Source organism: Venturia canescens, chromosome 8, assembly GCF_019457755.1.
Source record: "Venturia canescens isolate UGA chromosome 8, ASM1945775v1, whole genome shotgun sequence".
Lineage (NCBI taxonomy): Eukaryota > Metazoa > Arthropoda > Insecta > Hymenoptera > Ichneumonidae > Venturia > Venturia canescens.
The window spans coordinates 13,938,523-13,964,544 of NC_057428.1; the positions used below are offsets into that span (position 1 = coordinate 13,938,523).

At 48.3% G+C, this 26,022-nt stretch overlaps 1 protein-coding gene across 1 annotated transcript in view; it reads right to left on the bottom strand.

Annotated features, from left to right (window-relative positions):
- dpy (dumpy) overlaps positions 1 to 23,469 on the bottom strand; it is a 67,611-nt gene extending 44,142 nt beyond the window's left edge. The window contains exons 1-25 of the mRNA XM_043427226.1: positions 23,419 to 23,469; positions 23,077 to 23,272; positions 22,070 to 22,174; positions 21,718 to 21,834; positions 21,168 to 21,415; positions 20,819 to 21,068; positions 20,352 to 20,600; positions 20,117 to 20,236; positions 19,835 to 19,968; positions 19,314 to 19,674; positions 19,076 to 19,210; positions 18,739 to 18,972; positions 17,945 to 18,646; positions 17,599 to 17,850; positions 17,086 to 17,517; positions 10,249 to 17,007; positions 9,934 to 10,170; positions 9,662 to 9,799; positions 7,231 to 8,022; positions 5,293 to 5,436; positions 5,130 to 5,204; positions 4,493 to 4,675; positions 3,907 to 4,230; positions 3,419 to 3,799; positions 11 to 3,310 (exon numbers count right to left, since the gene is read on the bottom strand). Coding sequence (XP_043283161.1) covers positions 11 to 3,310; positions 3,419 to 3,799; positions 3,907 to 4,230; positions 4,493 to 4,675; positions 5,130 to 5,204; positions 5,293 to 5,436; positions 7,231 to 8,022; positions 9,662 to 9,799; positions 9,934 to 10,170; positions 10,249 to 17,007; positions 17,086 to 17,517; positions 17,599 to 17,850; positions 17,945 to 18,646; positions 18,739 to 18,972; positions 19,076 to 19,210; positions 19,314 to 19,674; positions 19,835 to 19,968; positions 20,117 to 20,236; positions 20,352 to 20,600; positions 20,819 to 21,068; positions 21,168 to 21,415; positions 21,718 to 21,834; positions 22,070 to 22,174; positions 23,077 to 23,272; positions 23,419 to 23,469 — 15,919 coding nt within the window. The remainder of the gene's footprint in view (positions 1 to 10; positions 3,311 to 3,418; positions 3,800 to 3,906; positions 4,231 to 4,492; positions 4,676 to 5,129; positions 5,205 to 5,292; positions 5,437 to 7,230; positions 8,023 to 9,661; positions 9,800 to 9,933; positions 10,171 to 10,248; positions 17,008 to 17,085; positions 17,518 to 17,598; positions 17,851 to 17,944; positions 18,647 to 18,738; positions 18,973 to 19,075; positions 19,211 to 19,313; positions 19,675 to 19,834; positions 19,969 to 20,116; positions 20,237 to 20,351; positions 20,601 to 20,818; positions 21,069 to 21,167; positions 21,416 to 21,717; positions 21,835 to 22,069; positions 22,175 to 23,076; positions 23,273 to 23,418) is intronic.
- Between the last annotated feature and the right edge of the window lie 2,553 nt (positions 23,470 to 26,022).

A 26,022-nucleotide genomic window follows, 5' to 3' on the forward strand; every position in this document is an offset into this window, starting at 1 on the left:
GGTCACTTACGAGGTGGTGGAACGTGGCACGACGTTAAAGGATTTCCCGTGTAACCGGTCGAACAACTGCATGATGGTTGGTGATTGTAAACTTGGCATTCAGCGTTCAATCCGCATGCTCCGATACAAGGATCTTTGCACTTGTTGTTGGTGCACGCCTTAGAGTGCGGACAGTCCGAATTCTGGACACATTCCGGCCTGCATCCTTCGTAAGGATCACCGGTGTAATCGGGCAAACAGGTGCAAGATCCAGCACCGTTCCTCTCGTTGCAAATGGCGTTCGAACCGCAGGGTGACGGGTTACAGGGTTCAGGTGGTGGTTCTTCCGGCTGCATTACTTTTGGCGTGCAGGCGGTGAACGGGTCTCCTTGGTAGTTCTCGTAGCAATGGCAGATCGGTCGATGATTTCTGACGACGCAATTTGCATTTATCCCGCAAGAGCCCACGCAAGGATCCTGACACGTGTTGCGTACGCAAGCGAGATGATTCGGGCAGTCTTGGTCGATGACACACTCTGGACGACAATTTGGTGGGGCACCAAACATTCCAGCGATGCAAGAACATACGGGATGATCTTTTTCGACTCGACATTGAGAATTGGGTCCGCAAGGTGACGGAAGACAAGGATTGATCTTTGGCCCTGCTTTCTTTACGTCACAGCGAACGAATGGATCGCCGGTTAAACCGGGTGGACAACTGCAAATCGGATTGTGGTTGGTAACTTGACAATGAGCATCCAAACCGCAAACTTCTTGGCAGGGATCACTACACTTTTGTTCAATACACGCGAGATGTGGTGGACACTCTGGCGAGACGAGGCACTCAGGTCGACACGATGGCGGTGTACCGTGGTAGCCCGGACTGCATGAACAAACTGCGCGCTGATTGGTGACCCGACAAATACTGTAGGGGCCGCAAGGTGATGGTGAACACGGATTTTGTTTTGGACCAGTCGTGTTTTCATGCTTGCACGACTGGAATGGATTGCCAGTGTAGCCGGAAATGCAGGAACAGCTCGGCAAGTGATTATAAACTTCGCATTCCGCATTGAAACCGCAAATTCCTGGGCAAGGATCACGGCAGTGCTGATTCAAACAAGCGAGATGATTCGGGCAATCAGAATTTGTCATACACTCAGGTTTACAACCGCCGGTGTAAGGATTGCCGATGTAGGGTGGTATACACGTGCAACGTGCCACTTGATCAACGACGTTGCAAACAGCATTATCTCCGCATGGCGAAGGCGTACAAGGATCACCAAATATTTTATTGGTAGGCACACAACCGACGAAAGCATCCCCCTCGTAACCCGGTTTGCAGGAGCAATAAGGTGTGTGATTGATGACAGCACATTCGCTGTTCGGTCCACAGCTGTGTGGACACGGCTGTACACACTTGTTGGTAACACAGGCACGATCGATCGGGCATTCCTGGCTGATGAGGCACTCGGGACGACAATTAGGTGGACTTCCAGTGAACGTACTTTGACAAGAGCACACTGGTCTACCCATTTTGACCTGACATATTGAGTTCGGTCCACATGGTGATGGGTTGCAAGCTGTTACCATTGGGTCTCTGGGTTTCGCAGGTACGCAAGCCACAAAAGGATTTCCATCTTGTCCAGCGGGACACTCGCAAACCGGATTGTGGTTGATGACCGAGCACAGCGCGTTGTGTCCGCAAATTCCATTGCACGGATTGACGCAACGGTTGTTGATACACGCTTGTATCTGGAGACAATCCGAGCTCACGATACACTCGGGATTGCAGAGTGGCGGGCTGCCTCTGTAGTCCGGAAGGCAGGAACACGTTGCGTAACCGTGTTGAGAAACTAGGCATCGACTGAAAGGTCCGCATGGCGAAGGATCGCACGGACTGGGTTCCGGTTTGGGTATAACACCCTCGCGATGAGGATAACAATTCACGAAAGGATTACCCGTTAATTCGGCTTCGCAGAAACAAACTGGATAATGATTGATCACGTTGCAAGAAGCGCCATTGCCACACGCGCCCAGACAAGGATCAACGCACTTGTGATTGGTACACGCTTGAGCCAATTGACAGTCTGAATTTTGTACGCATTCGAGACGACAAGCAATTTCGGGGTTGCCGAAGTAGCCCGGCAAGCATTGACACGCGGTTGCACCCCGGCTCTCTTTACATACCGCATTAGCACCGCACTGGGTCACGCTACACGCATCTCTCTGATTGTCGTCACCGGGTATGCAACCCTGATAGGGATTACCGTGCAGCCCTTGGGGACAGGTGCACACGGGTTGATGCCATATAACGTGGCAATTGGCGTTAACTCCGCAAGTACCGAGGCACGGATCGGCGCACTTCCAACCGATACAAGTGCGATCGAATGGACAGTCGCTGTTACCGAGACACTCCGGACGACAAAAGACACTGTCTTGATTTTCCGGTAATTCGCAGGTACCGCACATGGCGACTTGGTCGGTGTATGGCTCGCAAGAGTCGTAAGGATCACAGGGCGACGGGTTACAAGGACGCGTGGTGTTGGCATTGCCGTGTTCCGTGAATCCTGGTTTTTTCATACAACGTATGTAAGGATTGCCGAAGTAATTTCTCGCGCATATGCACTCGGCGAGATGGTGAGATACTTCGCAGTCGGCATTGGCACCGCACAAATGGCCGGTGAGCGAGCACGGATTAACGCATTTCATGTTGACACATGCTTGATCATCAGAACAGTCCGAGTTGATAATGCACTCGGGATGGCAACCAGTTTGCGGGTCGCCCAGGAAATCTGGCAGGCAAGAGCAAACAGCACGATTGCCGATCACCTGGCAGGCTGTATTGCTACCGCAGGGATTTGGCCAGCACGGTGTATCCGGTGGTCCTGGCGTCATCGGTGGTGAACATCTTATCATTGGATTTCCGAACAAACCTTCGGGACACGAACACACTGGGTGATGGATTTCTACTCGACAGTGCGCATCGATTCCGCAAGCACCTAGACATGGATTCTGGCATTTGTGACCTATACAGACTTGCGAGATCAGACAATCTTCGTTCTCTACACACTCGAGTCTGTCACAACCCGCCGAGCTCGTTGGGTCACCCGCGCTCCCCGGTGCACATTCGCATACCGTTTGGCTATCGGATATTACACGACATATGGCGTTTCTACCGCATGGATTCGGCTCGCATGGACTTCCGCTTGGCAAATGACACGCTAGGTAGGGGTCACCTACGAAACCGTAACGGCAGTAACACTGTTCACGGTTGTCTGATACGTAACAATCGGCGTTAGAACCGCACGGTCCGGGTCGACAAAGTGGTGTTACTGGGGGAAAAAGCATCACGATTAGCGATACTCGCAAAATTTCTTCGATCCAATGTTCTTTTTCTTGAGTAATTATTACGATTATAGTTTATGAGAATTGAGTATTACCTGCACAGCTCTTGTATGGATTTCCCAGTGTCGAATCCGGGCAATAGCACGGTGGATTTCTCGAAGAATCGCAAATAGCTCCAAAACCACAAGGATTCGCTAGACAGGGATCCTCGTTCACGATGCAGCCTCTAATAGTGTTTGGACTCTCGATGAAACCAGGGAGACAGGTACACTTAGCCAGTCCATTCGGCAGAACTGAACAACGTGTGTTTGGACCACAAGGCGACGCGTTACACGGATTTTCCGGAAGGTCACAGGGCGTGGATGGTGGATCGCCTTCGTAGCCTGGCAGACAGAAGCACGTCACTTGAGAATTGACGATTCGACAACCGGAGTTGGCACCGCAGGGTTGTCCTTGGCATTCTTCGCCTTCTGGAACTTTTTCAAACATTTTTGATCATTAAATTTCTCAACCGTTCGTTATTCACTCGAGTTCATTTAGTTTTTTCTTATAAGCATTTTTTTTTTTTATAGGCAACACTTACTGCACTGCTCGAACGGATTACCGGTGAGTCCCTTAGGGCAGAAACAAATGGGAGCTCCGTCATCGATTTCGCAGGTGGCACCGGATCCACAAGGATTCGGTACACATGCGTTGCCATCGGGTTTGAGTTCGCAATGGATCTGGGGGTTGCCTTGATATCCGGCCAGACATTTACAACGTGCGACATGATCTTCTGCGTAACATTCTGCGTTATCGCCGCAGCTATCTTCGAGACACGGATTGATGCAGCGTCTGTTGAGGCGATCACACAACTTGTGTGGGGGACAATCCTCGTTGTAGTGGCACACGTCTTTATTGCCGGGAACTGAAAGGAAACAATATTTTTTTATTTTACATGTGACATTTTTTTGAAAATTAAGAAAGGAAAAAATTTAGCAGGCGAGGTCACATTCTTTCGTTTTCAGGATTATTTGGTTATGAAACAAAATATTTCCAGGTCTGTAAGAAAATGCAGTTCGAAAACAATTGAGATGGTTTTTCAGTGTTTTTATGCGAAGGTAGACCAAGTTTTTTTGCAACGAGGTTGAGATCCATCAACAATAGTAATAAATTTTTTATCAACTTACCAGGGTTACAAAGTGTGAATCCATTCCCATGATAACCCTCCTCGCAGACGCAGTCCGTTCCATGATTGGTGTTAACGCATACAGCATGATGAACGCAGGGATTTTTCAGGAGACAAGGCTCCTGACATATTTGTCCAGTGCAGGTCTCAGTCAGTGGACAATCTCTGTCGCTAGTGCAACCCGCTAAAGAAAGAGTGAACAGTGCCCATGTGTTACCCCGAAAAGGAAAGTGTGCATATAGGAAATAAATTGTTTAAAAAATTCCACGCGACGAATAGACTTCTTTTCCCAATTTTCGGATAGCATGATAAAAAATATGCAATTAACTTCCGGATAGACGGAAATTTGTAAGAGTGCGACTTATCAATCATACGGGAAAAAAGTTGATTCTGAATGAAAGAAAAGTACCACAGATTCGTGAAAGACACAAGTTTTCGGACTTTGAAAGTGCTTAAATAATTCACTGGTGCGAGCTGCACATTGTTCATCGTTCGTGCTAAGATTTATGATGTTCTTTTTCTTTTTCAATTTCCACAATGGGAAATAAAAGTGACGTTTTCTGATGCTTTATTTACATTAGTTACATATTTACAGTGAACTTCATATTTTCACTTTTGGGATCTTATCCATCGCTTACCTTTGACACAAGTGTCGGTCTCTGGATCGCATTGCATTCCGGGTGGACAATACGGACATCCTCTGCCTGGATCGACTGAAATTGAAAAAAAAAATGATTCAGCTATATTCTGGGAATCAATGTGACGCGATGCTCGAGTTAAAATAGTATCGTTAAACAGTACCTTGAACGCAAACAGGCCTGTGATCTTGAACGTGACAGTCCTCGATGTAATCACACGGATTACCGAGTGTGCATGGATTCAGACACTGTTGATTAATGCAAGAGAGCTGAGGCGGACAATCGTCGTGGTTCGAGCATTTAACGTCTGTCAAAAATTACAAGGGACTATCAGATTATAAACATCGGCATTAGGACGATTTTGACAACGAGGACGTGATCAAAGAACCTTCCAGAATCCTTCTATCCCTACCGTTCAAAATCCCTGACGAGTTTTTTTTACGTGATATTGTTTTTTTTTTTGCCAAGACACATTCTTTATGGTGGGATCGCAAAGATCAACATAATAAAAAGCTTTTGCCATTCACAATTTGAAAAAAAAAAAAATTTGTCCAACAATGCGTGATGTTTTTATGGGACTAAATTCGGCGGGTTTTGATGCAATTGGCCACCTGCATTATATTTAGTGCCCAATTTTTCTTCTATGATTACTAAATGTTTTATTATAACGCATAGATTTCAGCCGTTGCGATTAGAGCAGTAAAAGCGATTCGTTTCTTGCAGGCTTATTTTACTTGCTATTAAACTTAGCGAGGCGATAAAGCACAATAATATACACCAAGACCTTCAGTTGTGAGAGACTCCAATAAGGATCGTGCAACTATGTTCAGCATTTCCAAATTTACAGATTCAGTACAATTATTAAATCGTTGTTACAGGGTTTCGAGCTTCTTTCTCAAAGCCAATCCTTTCATTTTACTTCTACGTATTACTCTTAATTATTATTAATATTTATGTTAGCTTATTACTATTATTATTATGATTATTTTTATTATTATTACTGTAAGAGAAGTGCTCATGATTGAAAAACGAATATAAATATTAATCAATAGATTCATAGAGACAGATGTAACGGAAAATATGTAAAAACATCTTCCGGTAGTCGAAATGGAAGAAAAACCGATAGAATAGTTTTGTATTGCAGAGTATGGGATTAATTTTTTTTTGCGTGTCCAATTGAGGGTCGATGCGTCGTTCCGACTATTAAATAATTTTTAATAGCTCCATTTGACTAATCAACCAAAAGTTAATTGGTTGTAATTTTGAGGATTATTTTTTTTAATTTCCAAAATTCGAAAAATTCGTTTTTGCTGTGCATCAAGAACACATGAGCCTTGATCGACTATAAATCAATTCGTCCTATGCATGTCGAAAAAACGTTCACGCATCTAGAAAATTGTTTCGCGGATGACCCCGTGGAATGAAAAATACCAAAACTCACTGAATTTCATCGAAATTATTAAGTTCAGTAAATAAATAAATACAATTGTCAATTGCGCTTTGTTTCGAGTTGATTTTTTTCGGTTTTTAAAAAATACTGTCTGTTTTCGTCGTCGGTACGAACACAAGTGTCTATATATAAATGGAATTTCGGCACGAAGTAGCAGCTCGGGCAGAGGTTTTTGGCAGAGATAAGGTAAGAGCAAGGCCGGTGAGAGGAACGCAGGGTTTTTATTTGCACAGGGAATAAAAGAGCACCGGAAATGGTGCATCGCCGGTTGATAAAAAAAAGATAAATCCGAGATTGAATTTTAGTTGAGAAAAAAGAATTTTATCGTCCCCCGGGGAAGCTCGTTCCAATCGTTCGTCCCAAATTCATAGTACGAAAGATCTTTAGAAACTAACAACTCGAAAGACAACATTTATTTGAGACCACTTTACGTTCGGAGGGTTTTGCTCAATAAATTCTTTAAAAAACAGGCTTGCAATCCATGCAGCTTATGGCGAATTATGATGAAACATAAAATTGGATCTCGGATAAAGATAGAGAAAAAGAATCGATGAAAATGACGGGAGAGATGAATAAAAAATGAAAAAAATAAAAATAAAATGAAGAGCAGCTTTGTGAAAGAGGTGTCGTGTGGCTGTGTATGATGTTTACCTTTCATGCATCCGTACTTAGTATCTGGCACGAAGCCGGGGGGACAGAACTTGCAGATGGGCTTGTGCTCCTCGACGTAACACGGGGCATCGGCCGGACATGTCGAATTGTTGCATGGATCCACGCATAGATAGTTGCGACAGGCGAATTCTGGTGAGCAGCCGCTGTCACGCAGGCAAATGGATAGGGAAGGATTGCAATTCTTGAGGCATACGCAAACGGGACGATGATCTAATACCTCGCATGTTTTTCCGTTCGAGCATGGTGTTGGTGTTGCGTGAGAATTGCAAGGATTTTGACACTTGCCATAAATGCAAGCTGCGTTCGAGGGGCAATCGACGTCGCGCGAGCACGTTAGAGTATCGGGGGCGCAAGTCAATTCACCGATTTCGTTAACAACAAAACCGTGTTTACAAACGCACATTGGCCTGTGATCGCGAACCTGGCATCGTTTGTTTATTTCACAAGTTTTTCTCATGCTCAAACAAGGGTCCCGACAATCGCCGTTTATCCGGTCGCAGGCTAGATTTTCCGGACAATCAAGATCGTTGGAGCACCCGATCGGTGGCTGCGTGGGAGGTGGATGGATCAATTGACATTTCGAATCCACGTGACACGCTGTTTGTGGCATACCGACGTAACATTGAGGGCAGGAACAACGTGGCTTGTGAACGACTACCCGACAAAGTGCATTTATTCCGCATGCACCGCGTAACGCGCAGGGATCGAGGCACTTTAGATTAATGCAAGCCTTCTCCTGGGGACATTCCGAATCGCTCGTACATTCCCGTTCTTCGTATCGCTCGTGTCGTTCGATATTTTTACGTTCGAAAGCACGCGGTGTGTTTTAGCCCGAGATTAATGTTTGTTCAGCGACCGATAACCGTTCATTGTTTCATCATCATTTATGAAGATCACACAAATTCGTCGTGACAGAGTTCGTCGTGGTTGTTGGTTCGTGATGTTTGGGTGCAGGGCAGGAAAAAAAAAGAAACAAAGCATTTATAAGAACTATGAAGAGAAACTTTCACACAAAATAAACACAAAAACCGCATGCGTCTTCGCGTACTTTTTCTTTTCTTTTCAATAAAACCGAGGAACAAACATTTTCATTACTAGTTCCATATGTGGCACAATGGCTATTCCATTTTACAGCACTTTTCGAGAACATCAACGCGGTTAGAGTGTTTTTTCGGGGCCAGGGGGGCCTGGGGTAAAGGGATGGTGGGAATTACGCTCATTTATTCAGGTCTGAATTTTTCCTCAGAGCGATAGCCAACAGGCAGCGCATATTTACAACACAAGCCGATAGACTTTGAAGAATAAATGTAGGAGAAAAATATATATGTATATCAAATATACATATCTCAAATATGTATAACGATCGCAACAGAAACCTGTGCACTATTCAACATAAGTGGGAACTAGAATCAATCATTTTTTTTTTTCATGGATTTCAAATCTGCTTTCGATGTCCAGGTTACAAGAGGAAAAATGAAAGTTTCGAAGTAGTGTCTGGAACGACATCAACTTCCGGTACATTCAGAGTCGCGTTGAATTGTCATATTTTTGTGATTCCTCGACGGTCTTTGAGAAAAAAGAGTAAAAAAATGTTTGCGAATGCGAAAGAATATAAATTATCTTCAAATCAATGAAATTGAATTTTTTTTTAACTTTATTAAAGAATTTATTTTCCAACGCTTTTTTTATACGCAGGGATTACAAAGTTTTCGAATTGTCCAAGGACCAGATTCGATGCCACGAGAAAAATGAATGATTTGAAAACACTTATGGAAAAATGTGCCTCCCAGGGTCGATTCCTCTCGTTTAAATTAATTGTAATTTGATTATATACAGTAAAATTCCTATACGATAAATATACGAAATGGAAACATGTTTATATGCATAAATGTATAAAAAGGGGACATAAGAAGTGTCTATTTACAGGTGCAATAGAGATAATGTATCAGAAAATTGTATGATTACGGTGACAACTTTCCTCACTTTGTAAAGAAATTTTTGGTAATCGTTTTTCTTTTTTTTTGCGATTGTAAACTTAGCATCACATCTGTCTCTTGGTCTTTGTTAACCAATTCTCACTCGTATTACTGTAGACAATAATATTAATAATACAGATAATCGAGAGTCTGTGTTTGTCTTTGGTTTCGGCTCTATTCGCATTACTTCGAGTAAAAGAAGAAATGAAAATCCTACTTCCGTTCATGTCGTGTGTGTGTGTGTGTGTGTATGTGTGGTAACAAACACGGTTATTCTACACGCGTTTTCCTGCACGGTTAATTGTCGCTAGTCACAGATGCTGTACTATACACGCACACACAGATAGGAGAATTAAATGTTTAAAATCTATGTGGTCTAAGTATTATTCGAACTATTTATTGTTAATTATTATCGAGTGAATCGGGAATGTTACCTGTTTTGCATTCGACGTCAGGCGAACCGGCGGTTCCTGGGGCACATCTGCAAACGAAAATCGTACCGTCGCGTATGCATTCGGCACCCTTACCGCATCCTATAGTTCGACAATCCAGTGCACTCTTATCGGTGCTGCCTGAAAATTCAGCAGCCACAAATTCGCGTTATAAATATTAATGTTCACAGGGTCAGAAGTGTAATTCATTCGAGGGAGTTTGAAGACGTTCATTGTGAGGGAAATATTGGGGAAACGTTTTGTTCAACGCTTACATGCATCCCGTGGGTCGCCAGATGGGAAATCAGGTGGGCAATAGCACTGCGGTTGATTGTTGAAGATCCTGCAGGCTGCATTCTCGCCGCATTGAGTATCGCGACAAAGATCGTCGCACAGACAAACTTGATGAGGATCTCCGAAGCAGCCGGGGTCGCAGCTGCACTCGGAGCCGTTGGGAGTTTCGCGACATTTGGCGTTGACGCCGCAGGGTCTGCGAAGACACTCGTCGGTGCCTGGAGCACAAAAATGAGTTTAGCGACGACGAATACGAAGAGGATAATCGTGGAGAATTTATTCCGCCCGTGACTCACCTGGTTTGCAATTGATCTGGGGATTGCCGTAGTGCCCGGGTGGGCACGAGCATTGCGCGTTTCTGTTAACAACGCGGCATTGAGCGTTGAGACCGCACGCGCCGTGATGGAGGCAAGGGTTCGTGCAAACGCCCTCATCGCTGCACCGTTTGTTCGGCTCGCAATCTTCGTCGTGGTGGCACTCCAGTTGGTAGCATTCCTGGCTCGGTTCGCCCTGGTATCCTTCGGGGCACAGACAGACGGCGCGATGGTTGGAAGTTCTGCAGAGCGCGTTAATGCCGCACGGTGAACCGCTGGACGAGCAAGGATCTTCGCATTTGCCGTTGGTGCACGACAGCGAGGTTGGACAGTCGGAATGAGTTCTGCATCCGACGAGGCACAAACCGCCCTGGCAGGTGTATCCTTTGGCACAGCCGTTGTTGACGTCGCACTTGACGCGACATTTGCCGGCGTTACAAATTTCACCGCATTCGCACTGTTCCTGGCTCTGACAACTGCGGAGGCAAAAGCCAATTTCGTCGCACTCGCAGTGACCGTTGCACGGGGTCATGGATCGGGTACAGCTTATGAGAGCATTGCCGTAGTAGTTCGGCGGACAAGTGCACTGCGGCGAGTGATTAACGACGCGACAACCGGCGCATTCGCCGCAGGCTTTGCCACCTTCGCAAGGATTTCTGCAGCGATCCGAGACACACGATTGCTCGTTCGAACAAGAGTTGTCACTCCTGCAGCCGATCAGGCATATTCTATTTTCGCAGATTTGATTACTCAGGCAATCATCGTCGCTGTTGCAAATCGCTTTGCACAGTCCTGACTCGCACCGCTCATCGTCCAGGCAGTTCGAGTCGCTGCGACACGTCGTGGAGCAAGTATTCGAGAAGCAAGTATGGCCCGGTGAGCAATCAGCTTCGTTGTGACAGGAGACGAAGGGCCGTTTGCAGCCGACGAGGGGATCGCCGATCAGCGGGAACGGACACGAGCATTGCTTCTGATGATTCGTGACGCTGCACTTGGCGTTCCTACCGCAAGAATCGCTGGGCGCGCACGGATCGATGCATTGGTTCTCTCTGCAAGAATATTCGTCGGGGCACTCGATATCGGCGCGACAACCGGCCTGACAAACGAGACCCTCGCAGATTTCACCGCTGCGACAATCTTCGTCGCGACGACAGAGCGACTTACACACGCCTGTGGGATCGCAACGTTCGTTGCTCAGACAGTTCGCGTTCGAGGAGCAAACCGGTGAACATGTGCCCGACAAGCAGGCCATTCCTGGCGAGCAGTCGCGGTTGGCTTGACAAGAAGGTCCTGGGGACCGGAGACAGGCCACGCGGGCCGAGGGACTCGGCATGAATCCAACGGGACACGTGCACGTGGCTCTTTGATTGGAAACTGTACACTTGGCGTTCGGACCGCAGGGCGTAACGTCGCAGGGGTTCGAACATTTGTTCGCGAGACAAGCTTCGTTCGCGTTGCAATCGACATCGGCCCGGCATCCGTACGTGCACATATTTTTCAGGCATATGTGACCGAGGAAGCAATCGTTGTCCAGTCGGCAAGTTAGCAGGCAATTTCCATTGACGCACTTCTCGTTGAAAGCGCATTCGTTGTCGATCGCGCAGACCGGCAAGCAGACGTTGTCTCTGCACGTGTTTCCAGTGTTGCACTCGTCGTTTCCGTGACAGGAGACCGGTAACCTGACGCACTCGGTCTCCGAGTTACCGGTGAATCCTGGTGGACAACTGCAACGTTTGGTGTGGCTGATAACTTGGCACTCGGCGTTGATGCCGCAAGCAGCGTGGACTTTGCAGGGGTCGAGGCACTGTCCGCCGAAGCAGACATCCGACAAGTTGCACTCTTCGTCGGTATGACAGGATGGTCTGCATATGCTCTCGTAGCAGTAAGTGTTGACGGGACAAGCCGACGTCGAGATGCAAGCGATCGGTTGTGGTCGACAGCCGGTGCGGAGGTCCTGGGGGTCTCCCACGTACTCGTCGTGGCAGCGACACGAGCCAGCGTGATATTCAGCGACGCAGTCCGCGTTAGGGCCGCACTGTATTCTCGAGCAAACGTCGGTGCATTTCGGCACGCCGTTTATCTCGAGGCACGTCGCGGTAAGTGGACAATCGTCGTCTTTGAGACACTCGACCGGTGGCTGGCACCCGCTGTTGTAAGCATCTCCAACGGTTCCGGGTTTACAAAGACATTTGTAAGATCCGCGAGCATTGCTGCAAATTGCGCCGGGTGCACACGGCGAATCGGCGCAATAGTCGATCAACTGACACCCCACCGTTGGCTCACCGGTGTAACCAGGCTGGCAAGAGCAAACCTGGACGTGATTTTTCGTCGAGCAGATCGCATTCACCCCGCAAGGATTCCGAGCCAAGCAAGCTATGCGACACTTGTGTCTATCACAGATTTTCTCTTCGGAGCATTCCTCGTTGTTTGTGCACTCGATGGGTTGACAATCGATTCTGTCTCTGTTCGGAGCACTGTAGAAGCCTTTCTGACAGCGACAAACAGCTATATGACCGGCTACCGAAACTGTGCAGTCCGCATTTCTACCGCATGCCCCGACGTAACACACATTCCGACATTCCGCTTGTCCCATGTCGTTAATTACGCACGCTTCGTTTATAGCGCAATCATTGTCGTTATTGCAACGCAGTTCCTGCACGCAAACGCTGTTATGGCAGTACTGATACTCTGGACAGGTGGAGTTGTTTCTACAAGTCGGACGGCAAAGGCCTCCTATGCACAGTTGATCGCCGATGCAGTCTCTGAGACTGAAACAGAGCGTGGTACAAATGCCCCCGTTGCAGGCTGATCCCGTTGGACACTGAACGTCACTTTTGCAGTATTGCACAGGAGTGCAGCCGAGGTTCGGATCACCGGTGCCTCCTGGCTGACAGGTGCAGTGGGCGCTGTGATTAAACGGTGAACAGTCGGCACCGTGGCCACAAACGTTCGGCACTGTGCAGGGGTCCACGCATTTATGATCGAAGCAGGCTTCGTTGGGCGAACAATCGCTGTGGTGATTACACTCGAAGCGTATGCACTCGGACTTCGGGTCGCCTGTGCTCTGTCCGGAGCATCTGCACTGGACGACGTGATTTCTCGTAACGCAGTCAGCGTTGATGCCGCAAATAGACGGGACGTCGCAGGGATTCCTGCAAGTATTTTCGATGCAGGATGCCGTCGTGGGGCAATCGGAATCGGTGAAGCAATCGCCGGGCTGCTTGCATCCCAGTTGGAACGGATCGCCGACCAAACCGTGAGGACAGGTGCAACGGTAGGAGCCTTCGGTGTTGTGACACGTGGCAGTGGCGTGGCAAGGGTGGGACAGACACTCGTCAAGGTCGACGCAAACGCCACCAGCCAGCACGAAACCAGTATGACATTTGCAAATTCCAGCGTGGCCAACAGCGACGCAATTACCGTAACCGCAGTGCAGACGGTTACACGAATTAGAGCATTTGTTTATTTCGGAATTGCAGTATTTATCGTCGGGACAGTCGTTATCGGTGAGGCACTCGACTTTGAAGCAACCGGATGAATCACCGATGTAACCGGGCTGGCACTGACAACCGGCTGCGTGATCTATCACTGAGCAAATGGTGTTCAGTCCGCAATCCACCAGGGAACAAGGGTCTGAGCAATTGTGTTGTACGCAGGCCTGAGAATCCGGGCAGTCGTTGTCGTGTTCGCACTGATGTGGCGTCAAACATCCGCCGGTCAGAGCGTCGCCGGCCGTTCCTTGAGGACAGACGCAGCGGTAGGAACCGTGGAGGTTGACACATTCGGCGGTATGGTGGCACGGCCTGTCCTCGCACTCGTCGATGTCGAGACAAGTTCTGGCTGGACCGGCTATGAAGCCCTGACTGCACCGGCATTTGCCATTGATGCAGGCCTCGTCGTTCTTGCATCCGGCGTCGGACGTACAACCGATTTCGCAGTTACCGTCGACGCACAATTCGCCCGGCAAACAATTCCCGTCGCCGTAACAAACTTTGACGCAAAAACCATTTTTACACGTTTCACCGCGCGCACAATTGGTATCGCTCGTGCATTGACATTGACAAAGCCCAGCGACGCAGTAATGCAGCGCCGGACAATCTCCGTTGGAGTGACAAATGCCGGGAACTCTCACGCAGCCTTGAGTGGGCGTTGGGTTGCCCTGGAATCCAGGAGGACAAGAGCAAGTCGTGGTATGGTCGAGGCAGGTGCAGATAGCGTTGGCCCCGCAAACATCCTTCTTAGCGCAAGGATTCCGGCACTGGTTCTCGATGCAGGACTGATCCGAAGGACAGTTGCGGCTGTTGCGACATCCGAGTATGCAAACACCGCTGTGGCAGGTTTGATCCGTTTGACACTGGGTCGGGGTGACACAAGGCACGACGCAAACGCTGTTGACACATTTTTCATTGGCAGCGCAATCCTTGGTAGTGCGGCACACGGCCTTGCACTGTCCTTCGATGCAATTACCTCCGTCGCAATCGCCGTCGTGGACGCAGTAGTTGGTTGACCTAACGCAACCGTGCTGGGGTCCTTCGCTGGACGGTACGAAGCGATGGATACACCGACAGAACGGTTGACCGTTTATTATTTCACAAATAGCATTGGCTCCGCAAGCGCTTTCACACGGATTGATACATCTTTGATTGTCGCATATCGAATGAACGGGGCAGTCTTTGTTCGAGTGGCAAGCGCCCTCGGGCTGGCATCCGCTCTCGTACGGGTCTCCAACGTGATTCGGCTGGCACTGACAAACTGGATTATTAGTTGGACCAACCAGGCAGACGGCAGTGTGATGACAGGGGTTCGGATTGCAGGCCTCGACGGCAACGCACTCTACATCGGGCACCGGATTGGCTCGGAATCCAGGTGGACATTGGCAGATTGCCCGATGGTCATCCGCTATGCAAACAGCATTAGTACCGCAGGAATTTTCGTCGCAGGCGTTGTAACACGTGTGCGTGAGTCTGTTGCAAAGTTGAGTCGGTGGACAGTCGATATTGTAGACACAAGGCACGGTTTTGCAGCCGTGGGCCATTTCGTTAGGGTCCCCGGCGTACAGACCTGGTGGACACTCGCAAATGGCTTCGTGATTGTTAACAACGCAAAGTGCGTTGGGACCACACTTGACGAAATTACACACCGGCTGGCAAGTCAACACGTTGTCGCCGGACGACCTGCAAGTTTCGTCTTCCGCGCACTGAGCGTCGGTAGTGCAATGATCTTTTCTCGCGCTCTGACAACCCTGCCGATCGTTAGGGTTTCCGGTGAAACCTGGCAGACACTCGCAAGCGGCGCGATGATCGTGCGCCACGCACTGTGAATTCAGGGTGCAGGTGAACGTGTCGCAAATCGGTATGCACTTGAGTACTCCCAGGGCGTCAGGCCGACAGGCGTCGCTCGCGCGACAATCATCGTCTGATATGCAATCCGGAACTGACGGTTTTTCGCACGACGAACTAATCGGATTCCACTCGTACGATTCCTGGCAGGCGCATTCAGCGTGGCCTTGAGAATCGGGCAGGCAGCGTTGGTGCGAGCCACAAACGACTTTGCTGCAGGGATCAACGCAGTCTTGAAGACCGTTCGATTGGACCAAACAAAAGTGTCCCTTCGCGCAATCGCTGTTGTGCGTGCAGCCTGGTGTCACGACGCTCCGATCCGGTTGACATCCGTTCACAAGGTTACTCGGATTTCCGTAATAGCCGTCCATGCACAAACACGATGAAACGTGGTTCTGCGTTACGCAAAATGCGTTCGGTCCGCACTGCAGTTTGCCGCACGCATCAACGCACTTTCTCACACCTTTGCCAATTTGGAAGCAAATTTGTTGGGGCTCGCAGTCGAGATCGTTGGAACAGTGGCCCCGCAAATAGCACCCTTTTATTTTGTCATTCGGATTGCCCTTGTAGCCGGGTGGACAGAGACAAGTTCCGTCCTGGCACACCGACCTTGGGCCGCAGTCGACGTTGTGACATTTGTCAAGACATTTGCCGTTAACGCACGTGTAATCGATGGGACAAGGAATCTCTAGACTGCATTGACAGTCCTCCGGATGTTTGCACGGACCAGGCTGCAGGGCCTGGCAGTCGGTGAACGGGTTGCCGAAGAAGCCGTCGACGCAGCGGCAGTCGTAGCTTCCAATGGTGTTTATACACACGGCGTTCAAACCACAAGCATTTCCGTTACATTCGTTGATGTCGTGACACCGAATGTACGGGTTTCCAGCGTAACCGGGGGGACAAACGCACTCGATGGCGTTCGGACCAGCGTGACAAAGCGCATCTTTTCCGCACACCGAACTCGAACACTCCGATTTCTTTTGTGCACCGCAACCGTGGTAAGGATTACCGCTAGTGCCGGGATTGCACACGCACTTGAAGTCCGTACGATCGTATTCGCAGTGCGCGTTCTCACCGCATTTCGGTTCGCACCGAGGCGGCTCTATCGGTGGCATACACAGGAGATCGGGATTGCCGACGAAGTACGGATTGCAGACGCACTTGTTAGTTTCGGGATCGCACATTGCACCGATGCCGCATACAACGCCTTCGCAGCGACGCTTACAACGGCCGCTTATGCACACGCTTGGCTCCGCGCAGGGCACGTCCGGGGTGCATACATCCGGAGCGCACTCACCCCCGGGGAATGGATTTCCCATAAAACCTTCGATGCACTTGCACGTCGGACCGTCGTAACTGACGATGCATTGAGCTCCGGCGCCGCAAACGAAACCGTCGCATTCTGCAGGGACCAAATTATCCAATCGTTATCTCCAGGCTAGATAAAGATACTTTGAAAATCAAGTTTTTCTCTACTCACGAGACACGCATTCGTTGTTCTTTCCCTCGGTGAAGCCATTCAGACACCTGCACCAGGGAGCGTGCTTGTCAGGCTCGCAGTAAGCGTTTGGTCCGCAGGGCACGTTGTCACACGGATTGACGCATTTACCTTGAACACAGGCGTAATAATTGTCACACTCGTCGTTGCTCGAGCATTCGGAACGAGCTACGATCGAGCCCGTGCAGCCAACGCCGTATGGATCGCCCGACATCCCATGCGGGCATTCGCAAACGTGACCGCCGTGATTGTTGACGCAATACGCTCCGTGAGCGCAAGGATTGTTCGCGCACTCGTTCACGTCGACGCAGCCGTGTTGGGGATCGCCCTCGTAGCCGACTTCGCACATGCACTTCGGAGGATCGCTTGGTGTGCATTTCGCATTGATACCGCAAGGGAAACGATCGCAGGGATCTGAAACACGAGAAGAGAAAAATCGTCAAGTTTAGTTTGGTAATTTATCGATTGAGCTATTAAAATCGGAGCGATATTCACTTTTGCAGAGATTTCCGTCGAGAGCATCGGTGTAAAAAGGCGGCGGACAAACGCATTCGCCAGGCTGAACACACTTTTCATTGGGCTTGCACTCGTTGTCGTTCGTACACCGCTTTTGAGCTGGCGAACAGAGACCGTTGTAAGGATCGCCACCGTAACCGTGCGGGCAGACGCACTCATGGGAGCCCGGTTGGTTTATGCACTCGGCACCGTAACCACAAACTTGGTGACCGTTTGTACACTCGTTTATATCTGATAACAAGGACAAAAAGGATTATTAAATAATCCGCATGGATGTTTTATGCTCATTTGAGAATTTCGTAACAGGAATGACGAGGCGGTATACCTTCGCAGGATCCATCGGAACTGGTGGTGAAGCCTTTGGGACAAGCGCAATAACTGACTCCTCCAGTGATCGTGATACATTCAGCACCTTTGGGACAAGCTTCGCCTCGCGAGCAGCCCGACAGCATGCACTTGCCGTCGACGATTTTATACGGTGGTTGACACTGGCACTCGATGCTGTTACATTCCTCGCACAAGGTGTAAGGATTCCCATTGAATCCGGGCGGGCATTGGCACTCGTAGCTGCCTGGTAAATTTTTGCAAATTGCATTGATACCGCAGGCTGGTTTGTCTTTTGTTTCCATGCAGTCGTTGATGTCCCGGCATTTTCCAGTTTCATGGTCCCTCGTGTAACCCCGCTGACAGATGCAGACATTGCTACCGATAAATTCGTCCTTAACGCACTGTTCTCCAGCCGGGCACGGCGTGCTCGGTCCGCACACGTGGGGAATGTCAGATTTCTCACAACCCCCGCTGTAAGGATCGCCCGTTGTGCCGCTCGGACATTGACACGAAAATGTTCCAGGCTCGTTGTTACAAATCGCTCCGGAAGGACAAGGGTTCACTGCACACTCGTCCACGTCCTTGCAGCCGCCCTTGACACCTGGCTTTCCCGTATAACCGCTACTGCATAGGCATGTCGCCACGTCGTTCAAAAGCATGCAGTGGGCGTTCGGACCACACGACAAATCCTCGCAGGGATCTGCGAAGAAAATTCAATTTCGCCATTTATTTCAGCCCTTCGGTCAGAGAAGAAAAATCATTTTTATTTCACTCCAATTTTTCTTCACTCACGCCTGCAGTCATTTCCGACGTTCGGCTCCGGACACAAACACCTTCTCTGACTATCGCAGATCGCATTACCCGGGCAATCGCTATCAGCGTCACAAGTTACAACTCCAACGCACTTTATGTAAGGATCGGGATCGGGAATCGTACCTTCCGGGCAGGCACAAGTGTACGATCCATCGACATTCGTACACGTTGCACCGTGTCCGCAAACGTTATTTTTGACGCACTCGTCGATGTCTGGAAATCCAGCATCGGTTGAGTTAAAACGATTTTTCTTGAAGCTCGTCGAATTTAATTTACGACTCGAAAGAGACGATTTCGTTGACAGCAATTTACTTACCCATGCATTGTTTTAAGGCATTTCCAGAGTATCCAGGCTTACACTGGCACGTGAAACTTCCAGGGGTGTTGGTACAAATGGCGTTTTTACTGCATCTCCCCGAAGGCCCGTTGATTGGATCGCATTCGTTAACATCTAAAACGGAAAGGTGTCGATAACCATTTTTTTTTTTTTTTTTTTTTTTTTTTTACTTACAAATTTGTTTTAATCGATGTGAAATATTTTCTCGAATGCTCACCAACGCAACCGGCTGAAATATCGTTCGGATTGAAAGTCCATCCGTCTTCGCAGATGCAATAAGCTTCGTGACCGTCAGCTTTGCAGAAAGCATGCTCCCCGCACGTGACTTCGTCGCAGGGAGCTTTGCAAGCGATGTGAGGCGGTGTTCCGATGAACCCAGTCTCACATTCGCAGTGATAACTTCCTCGTGTATTCGTGCAAATAGCTGCCGGTCCACATGGGTCGTTCAGACACTCGTTCACGTCCTCGCACTCCGCCCCGACCGCTTTGAAACCGTCTTTGCAGAAACATTGTCCCTCGATGCACTCCGCATTGTTGACGCAATCGAAGTTCACTTTGCAGAGTGTCGTCACATCGGTCTGGAACGCAAATTTTCCACCAATTTATCCGAGAATTACTACTTTTTTCGGATTCCTCATCAAAATCGAGCTGAATTTGGAGCTTGGAGTCATTTTCATAAACTTCAAAGTCTTCAGAATTATTCGATGATGAATTTCAAGCAGAAAATTGTAAAGCTACCTGATCGCAGGCGACCTGAGGGCTCGGATTGGCGCTGTATCCGGGTGGACACAGGCAAGTGTATCCGGGAACAGCATTTTTGCAAATCGCATTCGAGCCGCATGGGTTTTGGTAGGCTGTACATTCGTCTATGTCTGTACGAAGAAATGAAACGAGAAAATAACATAACGATTATCGTTCAGGCGAGTGAGACGTGTCGTTTTGAAGTTTCGGTTGGGTAAAGAAGAAAAACCATTAATTGGCAGATAGACTGGAAGATTGATTAGATTGTAAGAGCCTGACCAGTGCAGCCTTTGAAAGGATCCCCAGTGTAATCCTGTTTACATCTGCAAACGAAGCTCCCGAGTGTATCGACGCATTCGGCGTTTTCGCCGCAAGGCTCGTCCTTGCATTCGTTGACATCTGTCGGCGTCGACGTTCAACAATGTTATCAAATTAATTTTTTTCGTTTTTATGAAAAACTCAAGAAGGCACACAAGTAAGAGGAAGATAAATTTTGTTAGCTTTTGTTACTGACTTTCGCAAAAAATGAGGCCTTGCCCGATGAAGCCTTGGGGACACAAGCATTTGTAAGATCCTGGCACGTTGATACATTTAGCGTTTGGCGCACAAGCGTTTGTCCTCGAACATTCGTTATCGTCGATGCAACCGTGGACGGTATCCCTTTGGTAACCGGTCAGGCAACGACACTCGTAACTTCCATCGGTGTTCACGCACGTCGAATCTTTTCCACAGGGTGAAACGCTCGCCTCGCACTCGTTTACGTCTGTGTTAGAGTTAATACCGTTTTTCTTTCGTTATGCAAAAAATCAGTGTCTCAAGCGATTCGTTTTTTCAAACGACAGTGGAAATGTCCAGCGAGCAATTTTAATCCTGGTTTTTCCATGAGATTTATATTAATAATTCTGTTAAGCGTTACTGTGGATTAAAGTACTGCTCGAGTCCTCGTGAATTGTGTTGGCACTTTTGCTCTCTTTTTCATACCGTAACAGCCAGACAGTGGATCGCCGTCCATTCCGTCAGGACAGGCGCATCTAAACGATCCTTCCACGTTCGTACAGAGGGCCGAACGACCGCAAGGACTTCTCGCACATTCGTCCACGTCGGAGCACCCGTCCTCGGGATTTCCGTCGTATCCTTCCGGGCATTTGCAGGTAAAGGTGCCTGGCAAATTTATGCAGTGGGCACCTCGGCCGCAGGCGCCTTCGCTTTGGCATTCGTCGATGTCGTTACACTGCGAATCGATCGAATTTGTAACGATTTTTTATGGAGAATAGTGAGGAGTAAAAAAGGAGTTTTCGGGAGGGATTTTCGTGTTTTTGTTTCAACTCACAGTCACGAACGGGTCTCCTTGGTATCCTTGCTCGCACGAGCACGTGTAATTTCCTCGTGTATTTTGGCAAAGAGCGTTGTCCCCGCAAGCCCCGGGTGCTTCGCACTCGTCGATATCCTCGCAGAGTTCTTCGCCGTCGCCCTTAAAACCGGGCAAACATTTGCACAGGAAATTGGCCGGTAAATTGCAGCACTCGGCGTTCTCGACGCAGCGGGCAGCGAGCGCGGGGTCCGCGCACTCGTCGATGTCTGAAAAATTCGTCATCGTTTGCTCGTTTCGCCACGGGAATAGAAAAAACTCCATTTTTACGATATATTTCTTAGAAAACTTAATAAATTACAGTTATCGAGGGAATGAAAGATACAAAAGCGAGAGGCTCGCGTTGATACCGAAAATCAAGTGAATTTCGAGCCTGCGAAGGCGACCGCGAGGATCGCCCATAAACACGCGAGTGGACCGTTACCGGGGCTCAAGAAAGAGCAGCAACGTTCGCGTTCCTGCTGGAAATGCGTGGCAATAAGGAAAAGAGGAATGAGCACGAAGTACGTACCTTCGCAGTAGAAGCCGTCGCCTCGATAACCAGGAAAACAGGAACAGTGGAAACTTCCGAGTGTGTTGGTACAATGGGCAAAAATATCACAGGGCCTGTACTTGCACTCGTTCTCGTCTATAACGAAAAACAAAACAAAGCATAAAATGCTCCGAACGTAACAGTTAGGCGCATATTGGAATGTAAACTGGAGCTTTTTCGTAGTAACTGTAAGATCCGCCGAGTCCGAAGGAGCGAGCGAAGACTATAAAATGTCCAGTTGCATCAACCTTCAATTTTTCTTTTAGAGCTCGAGAAAAATCCTCGAGCGATAAGAAAACTGGAAAGAAACGTCGAGCAGGGAGAATGTTACCTGGCACTTGGCAATTGCAGCCGCCGAAACCGTCGTTGCAATGGCAAACGGAGTCGAGACATACGCCGTTCTGGCACTTGCTCCCATCTTCCTTGGTGCAATCGTCTAAAAAGATCGAAACAAAAGAAAAAAACGTCTGATTAAGAGGTTGCGTCATCGAGGAGGATAATCCCTCCGTCAAGAGGACGCTCCGCGTTGGCCAACTTTGCATGTGCCTCGTCCCTCATTCCTCTAATTCCGTTGACGATTGACGCGCCGGGATTATTCCGTTGGCGAGATTACATCGGAGATTCGCGCTACCGCGTGCGTTAAGAAATCAGGGAAGAAGGAAAACGCGCGTGCGAAAAGCGCGCTAAATATACGAGAGTTAACACGAATGCGAAAGTGTACCGGGTGCTCGAAGAGTGCGAGCGCGCGGCTCCGAGAGATAAAGTGGCCGCGACGCCTCTTTTCGGAAAACGAATTTACTCTCAAATTTCCTATTTTCATTAATTCCGCATATTCTCTCGTGCGCGACTCTTAAAACAGCCTGTACAGAGCGAGCGCGAGGGGACGAGGAGCGAGCACGTTTAACGGTATCGTCGTTGTGCCCGACGCGGAAGAATGTGTGCGTACATGTGTTTTATATCTATGAGAATGTGCTTGGGACGGATTCGCGCAACGTGTCGTAGTTTTCTCGCCGCTTAATATTTCCTCCGCTCATTCTCTCCGTCATACAAGTTTTATTTATTTCTCCTCCTTCAACATCTTTTTTTTCTTCTTTTCAATTCTCATGACAAGTTATCGCGTCGAGCATACGGTAAGTATAATTTCGTGTTTCCCGCGGCAATCACCGTGGCCGCCTCCGCTATGACGAATCTTCTCATCTTTCTTTGTCTCCTCTATCTCCTTCACAGCTTGTTCCTCGTTCCCGGAGTAGTTAACATCGCGTCGGAAGTGCGGAGATAAGGAAGGCCAGCGGTTTTGTCGAATCGGCGACACGCGTTTTTCACTAATTAATTACTCACCCGTGCACTTCAATCGTTCCCGTTGCTCGTCCGTGCCGCCGAAGCAGTCGTTCTTCTTATCGCACAATTTCGACAGCTCCAACAGTTGGAGAACGTCTGTCGACTCGTTCACCTGACACCCGAAGTAACCGTCCTCCAAATTCAGAAAGAATACTTCGCGCCTCGGTCCTCGTCCGATTCCGGCGTGGGAATCGGCCTGTCGTCAAACAAAATTCGTTATAGTGAAGTCAAATCTCAAATAATATTTTCGTCACTTCTCTCAGTATCCCCAACCACGAAACGGGCTCGAGATTCGCCAACGTTTACGACGAAATAATGGTGCAAACTTTGAGAAAAACTCACCGGCCACAAGGACAGGAGTATCCAAGCCACCAACGGCCAAAGATGTTTCATCTTTGCTGGAAATAAATAAAAGAACAACAAATTCATTAGATTATTCGAATAAAGAAGCGCAACATTGTGCAAACGGAAAGGATCGTTCGAAGAACCACTAAACTCGTCGGAATTAATCACGCACGATAAACTACTATTTGAATGCCTGAGAAAAGTATTCATCGAATGATCATTAGAAACACTATTTATTACGCGTCTCTCCCCTCGATCATCTCGCTGCGGCAGATTATTCAATTATTCTCCGCACGAGGAACGCAAATTCCGTGCCTAAAGTTAACTGTTGCGGGGGGAGGAGCAACCTTACGCGGCTTTCAATCGTAACAAATACGCAACGAACGCGTTACTGTGCGTCTATGACTATTTATCTAGCTATTCAGCGAGCATACGACGAGTAATCATTAATCGCAACACCGCGACTAACAGATATTCTCCCCGTATAGAGTCGTGACTCGTCGCCGCACCGAGTGACAAATTAACTCACACGCTCGTGCGAGCTACCTCGATGGCTCTAAGGAATCGCGGAAATTAACGGCCTCGTAGACGAAGATGAACAGAATATCATTTTCCTATTACATCGGCAAACAGTTATTCATGTTTTTTTATTACCATTATTCTTGGGATTTTTTCTCGCATTTTTCAGCCTCGTCGAAGCCCGACGTTTGCTCCAAACTCGATAATTTATGGTGGTTATTAAAAGTACATTTTTTCGGTGTAAAACGAGCTAATTGATTGGACAATCGAACGTGGGCGATTCTAAGGAGAAAAAAATGTTTCTCTAATTTGTGAAAGAAAAAAAACCGAGAAGAAAGGGTTTCGTACCGAAATGTATTACAGTGAAAATCAAAGGAATTGAGTCATAAAAAGGGCGCTGCGAGATTGCGGTGCATCGCCGTGCAAGGCCCGCCGGAGAGCAAGCTATAACAATTCCTCAAAGCAAAGTTCCTCCTCGGCTCGGGATCCAAGAACTCCGCATTTATAACCAACGGCATCAAGTCCCAGCTGCGAAACAACGACGCGGCCTTTTATATCTCGAGAGAGTGTGAGACATCTGAAAGCTTCCCGCGCGCAAAACACACATTGTTTGGATCGTACAAACAGAATTTTAGTGACGCGCGTAATATGCGTGCTCGGCTCGAACCGTGGACTTTCACGCACGCGAAATAGCGATCGATTGACGAATTCTAATCAAACAAGCCAACACTTGTGCGCTCGTGAAAGGAAACTCATTTTTCGTGACTTTAAAACGAAACTATCGCGCTAGAATTGATATTTTCTAGAATCTCGCTGTTTTTTTATAACCGCGAATTATCATTTGGCAATTATATCGATTGCTGAATGTAGGACGCTCCAGGCTCGATCAAGGGCTTTGATACTCCCACTATACCAGCGCAAATGGTACACAATCGAGGTGTACATGGTCACGAGGCTTTCGCTTTTATAACTATACAGCTAACTGTTATTCACTCGGAAATTAATTCCAACGTGTGCGCGAGCCAATGTTAATGAGATTGCTTCTTCCGCTCGGCGTGTGTTGAGAGAAAAATAAGAAAACACGTGAGTTTTCACGCTCTTCTCGAGCCTCTGTAATTAGCAATTGTTTCGGCAATTGATCGCGTTCGAACGACCTGCGAACGCGACAGGATTGCTGCGAGTAGCATTTTCGAGCCCCTCGAATGGGACGCTCTTTTAAAAATCTTGTTTTTGTGCGCCCTGACACGCCTGCGACGATATCGAACGTTTTTTTCGTATCTAGCCGATCCTGACTTCAAATCGAGAATCATGCAATCGCAGCACCTACGCGCGAGCACGAATAGTGTGTCGAGGACTCTCAGATTGTGATCGTTAAAAGATGAGAGAACTGGCAGAACGCGCTTCGATGGAACGGTCGAGTTTTTTTCCAACTGCACGCGATAAAGATCACGAGAATTTTGCTACTTTTGGCTATATACTACAGTCGCGTTCGTTAATTTTCGATGAAAAATTTGCTGGTAAAAAAGGCGAAAAGCTGGTCCAGAATTTCGCTGGGTTCGATGCCCGGGCTCTTGTTTTCGTTTCTTTCTTTCTTTATTTTACAAACTCGATGCCTCCTCCTCCTCGTTGGTTCTTTTACGGCGTTTGTTTGTAAAATAATTCTCACCGGCTCGTTCGCGCGAGCTTCGTTACAACGGCGCACAGTAAAATGCTGATTGGCACGTAGATTTATGGGCGATCTCGTTGCTCCGAACTCGCGTCATTGCCCTCGACAGATGATGTTTGGAGTTAACAAGAATTACGATTTTTGTTCTCCCGCGAAGGTGTGAAAAAATTTGGACGACTCCGCCAGTTTGCCCCTCTCGAGTCCTCCTTCGTGTCACTTTTTTAAGAATCAATCGTCAAACTCCCACGCAACTTTTCGCGTTTATAAATCAGTTTTTTCTACGATTGTCTTTCTCTCGTCCTCGTTTACGATCGCCCACACGGACAAGGGCGTTCGATTTTTATGGAACTGTTCGTTGCGACACTGTCCTGTGTCACGCCGCGTCGAGCGGGGCCCGAGGGGTCACGCGGGTTTCG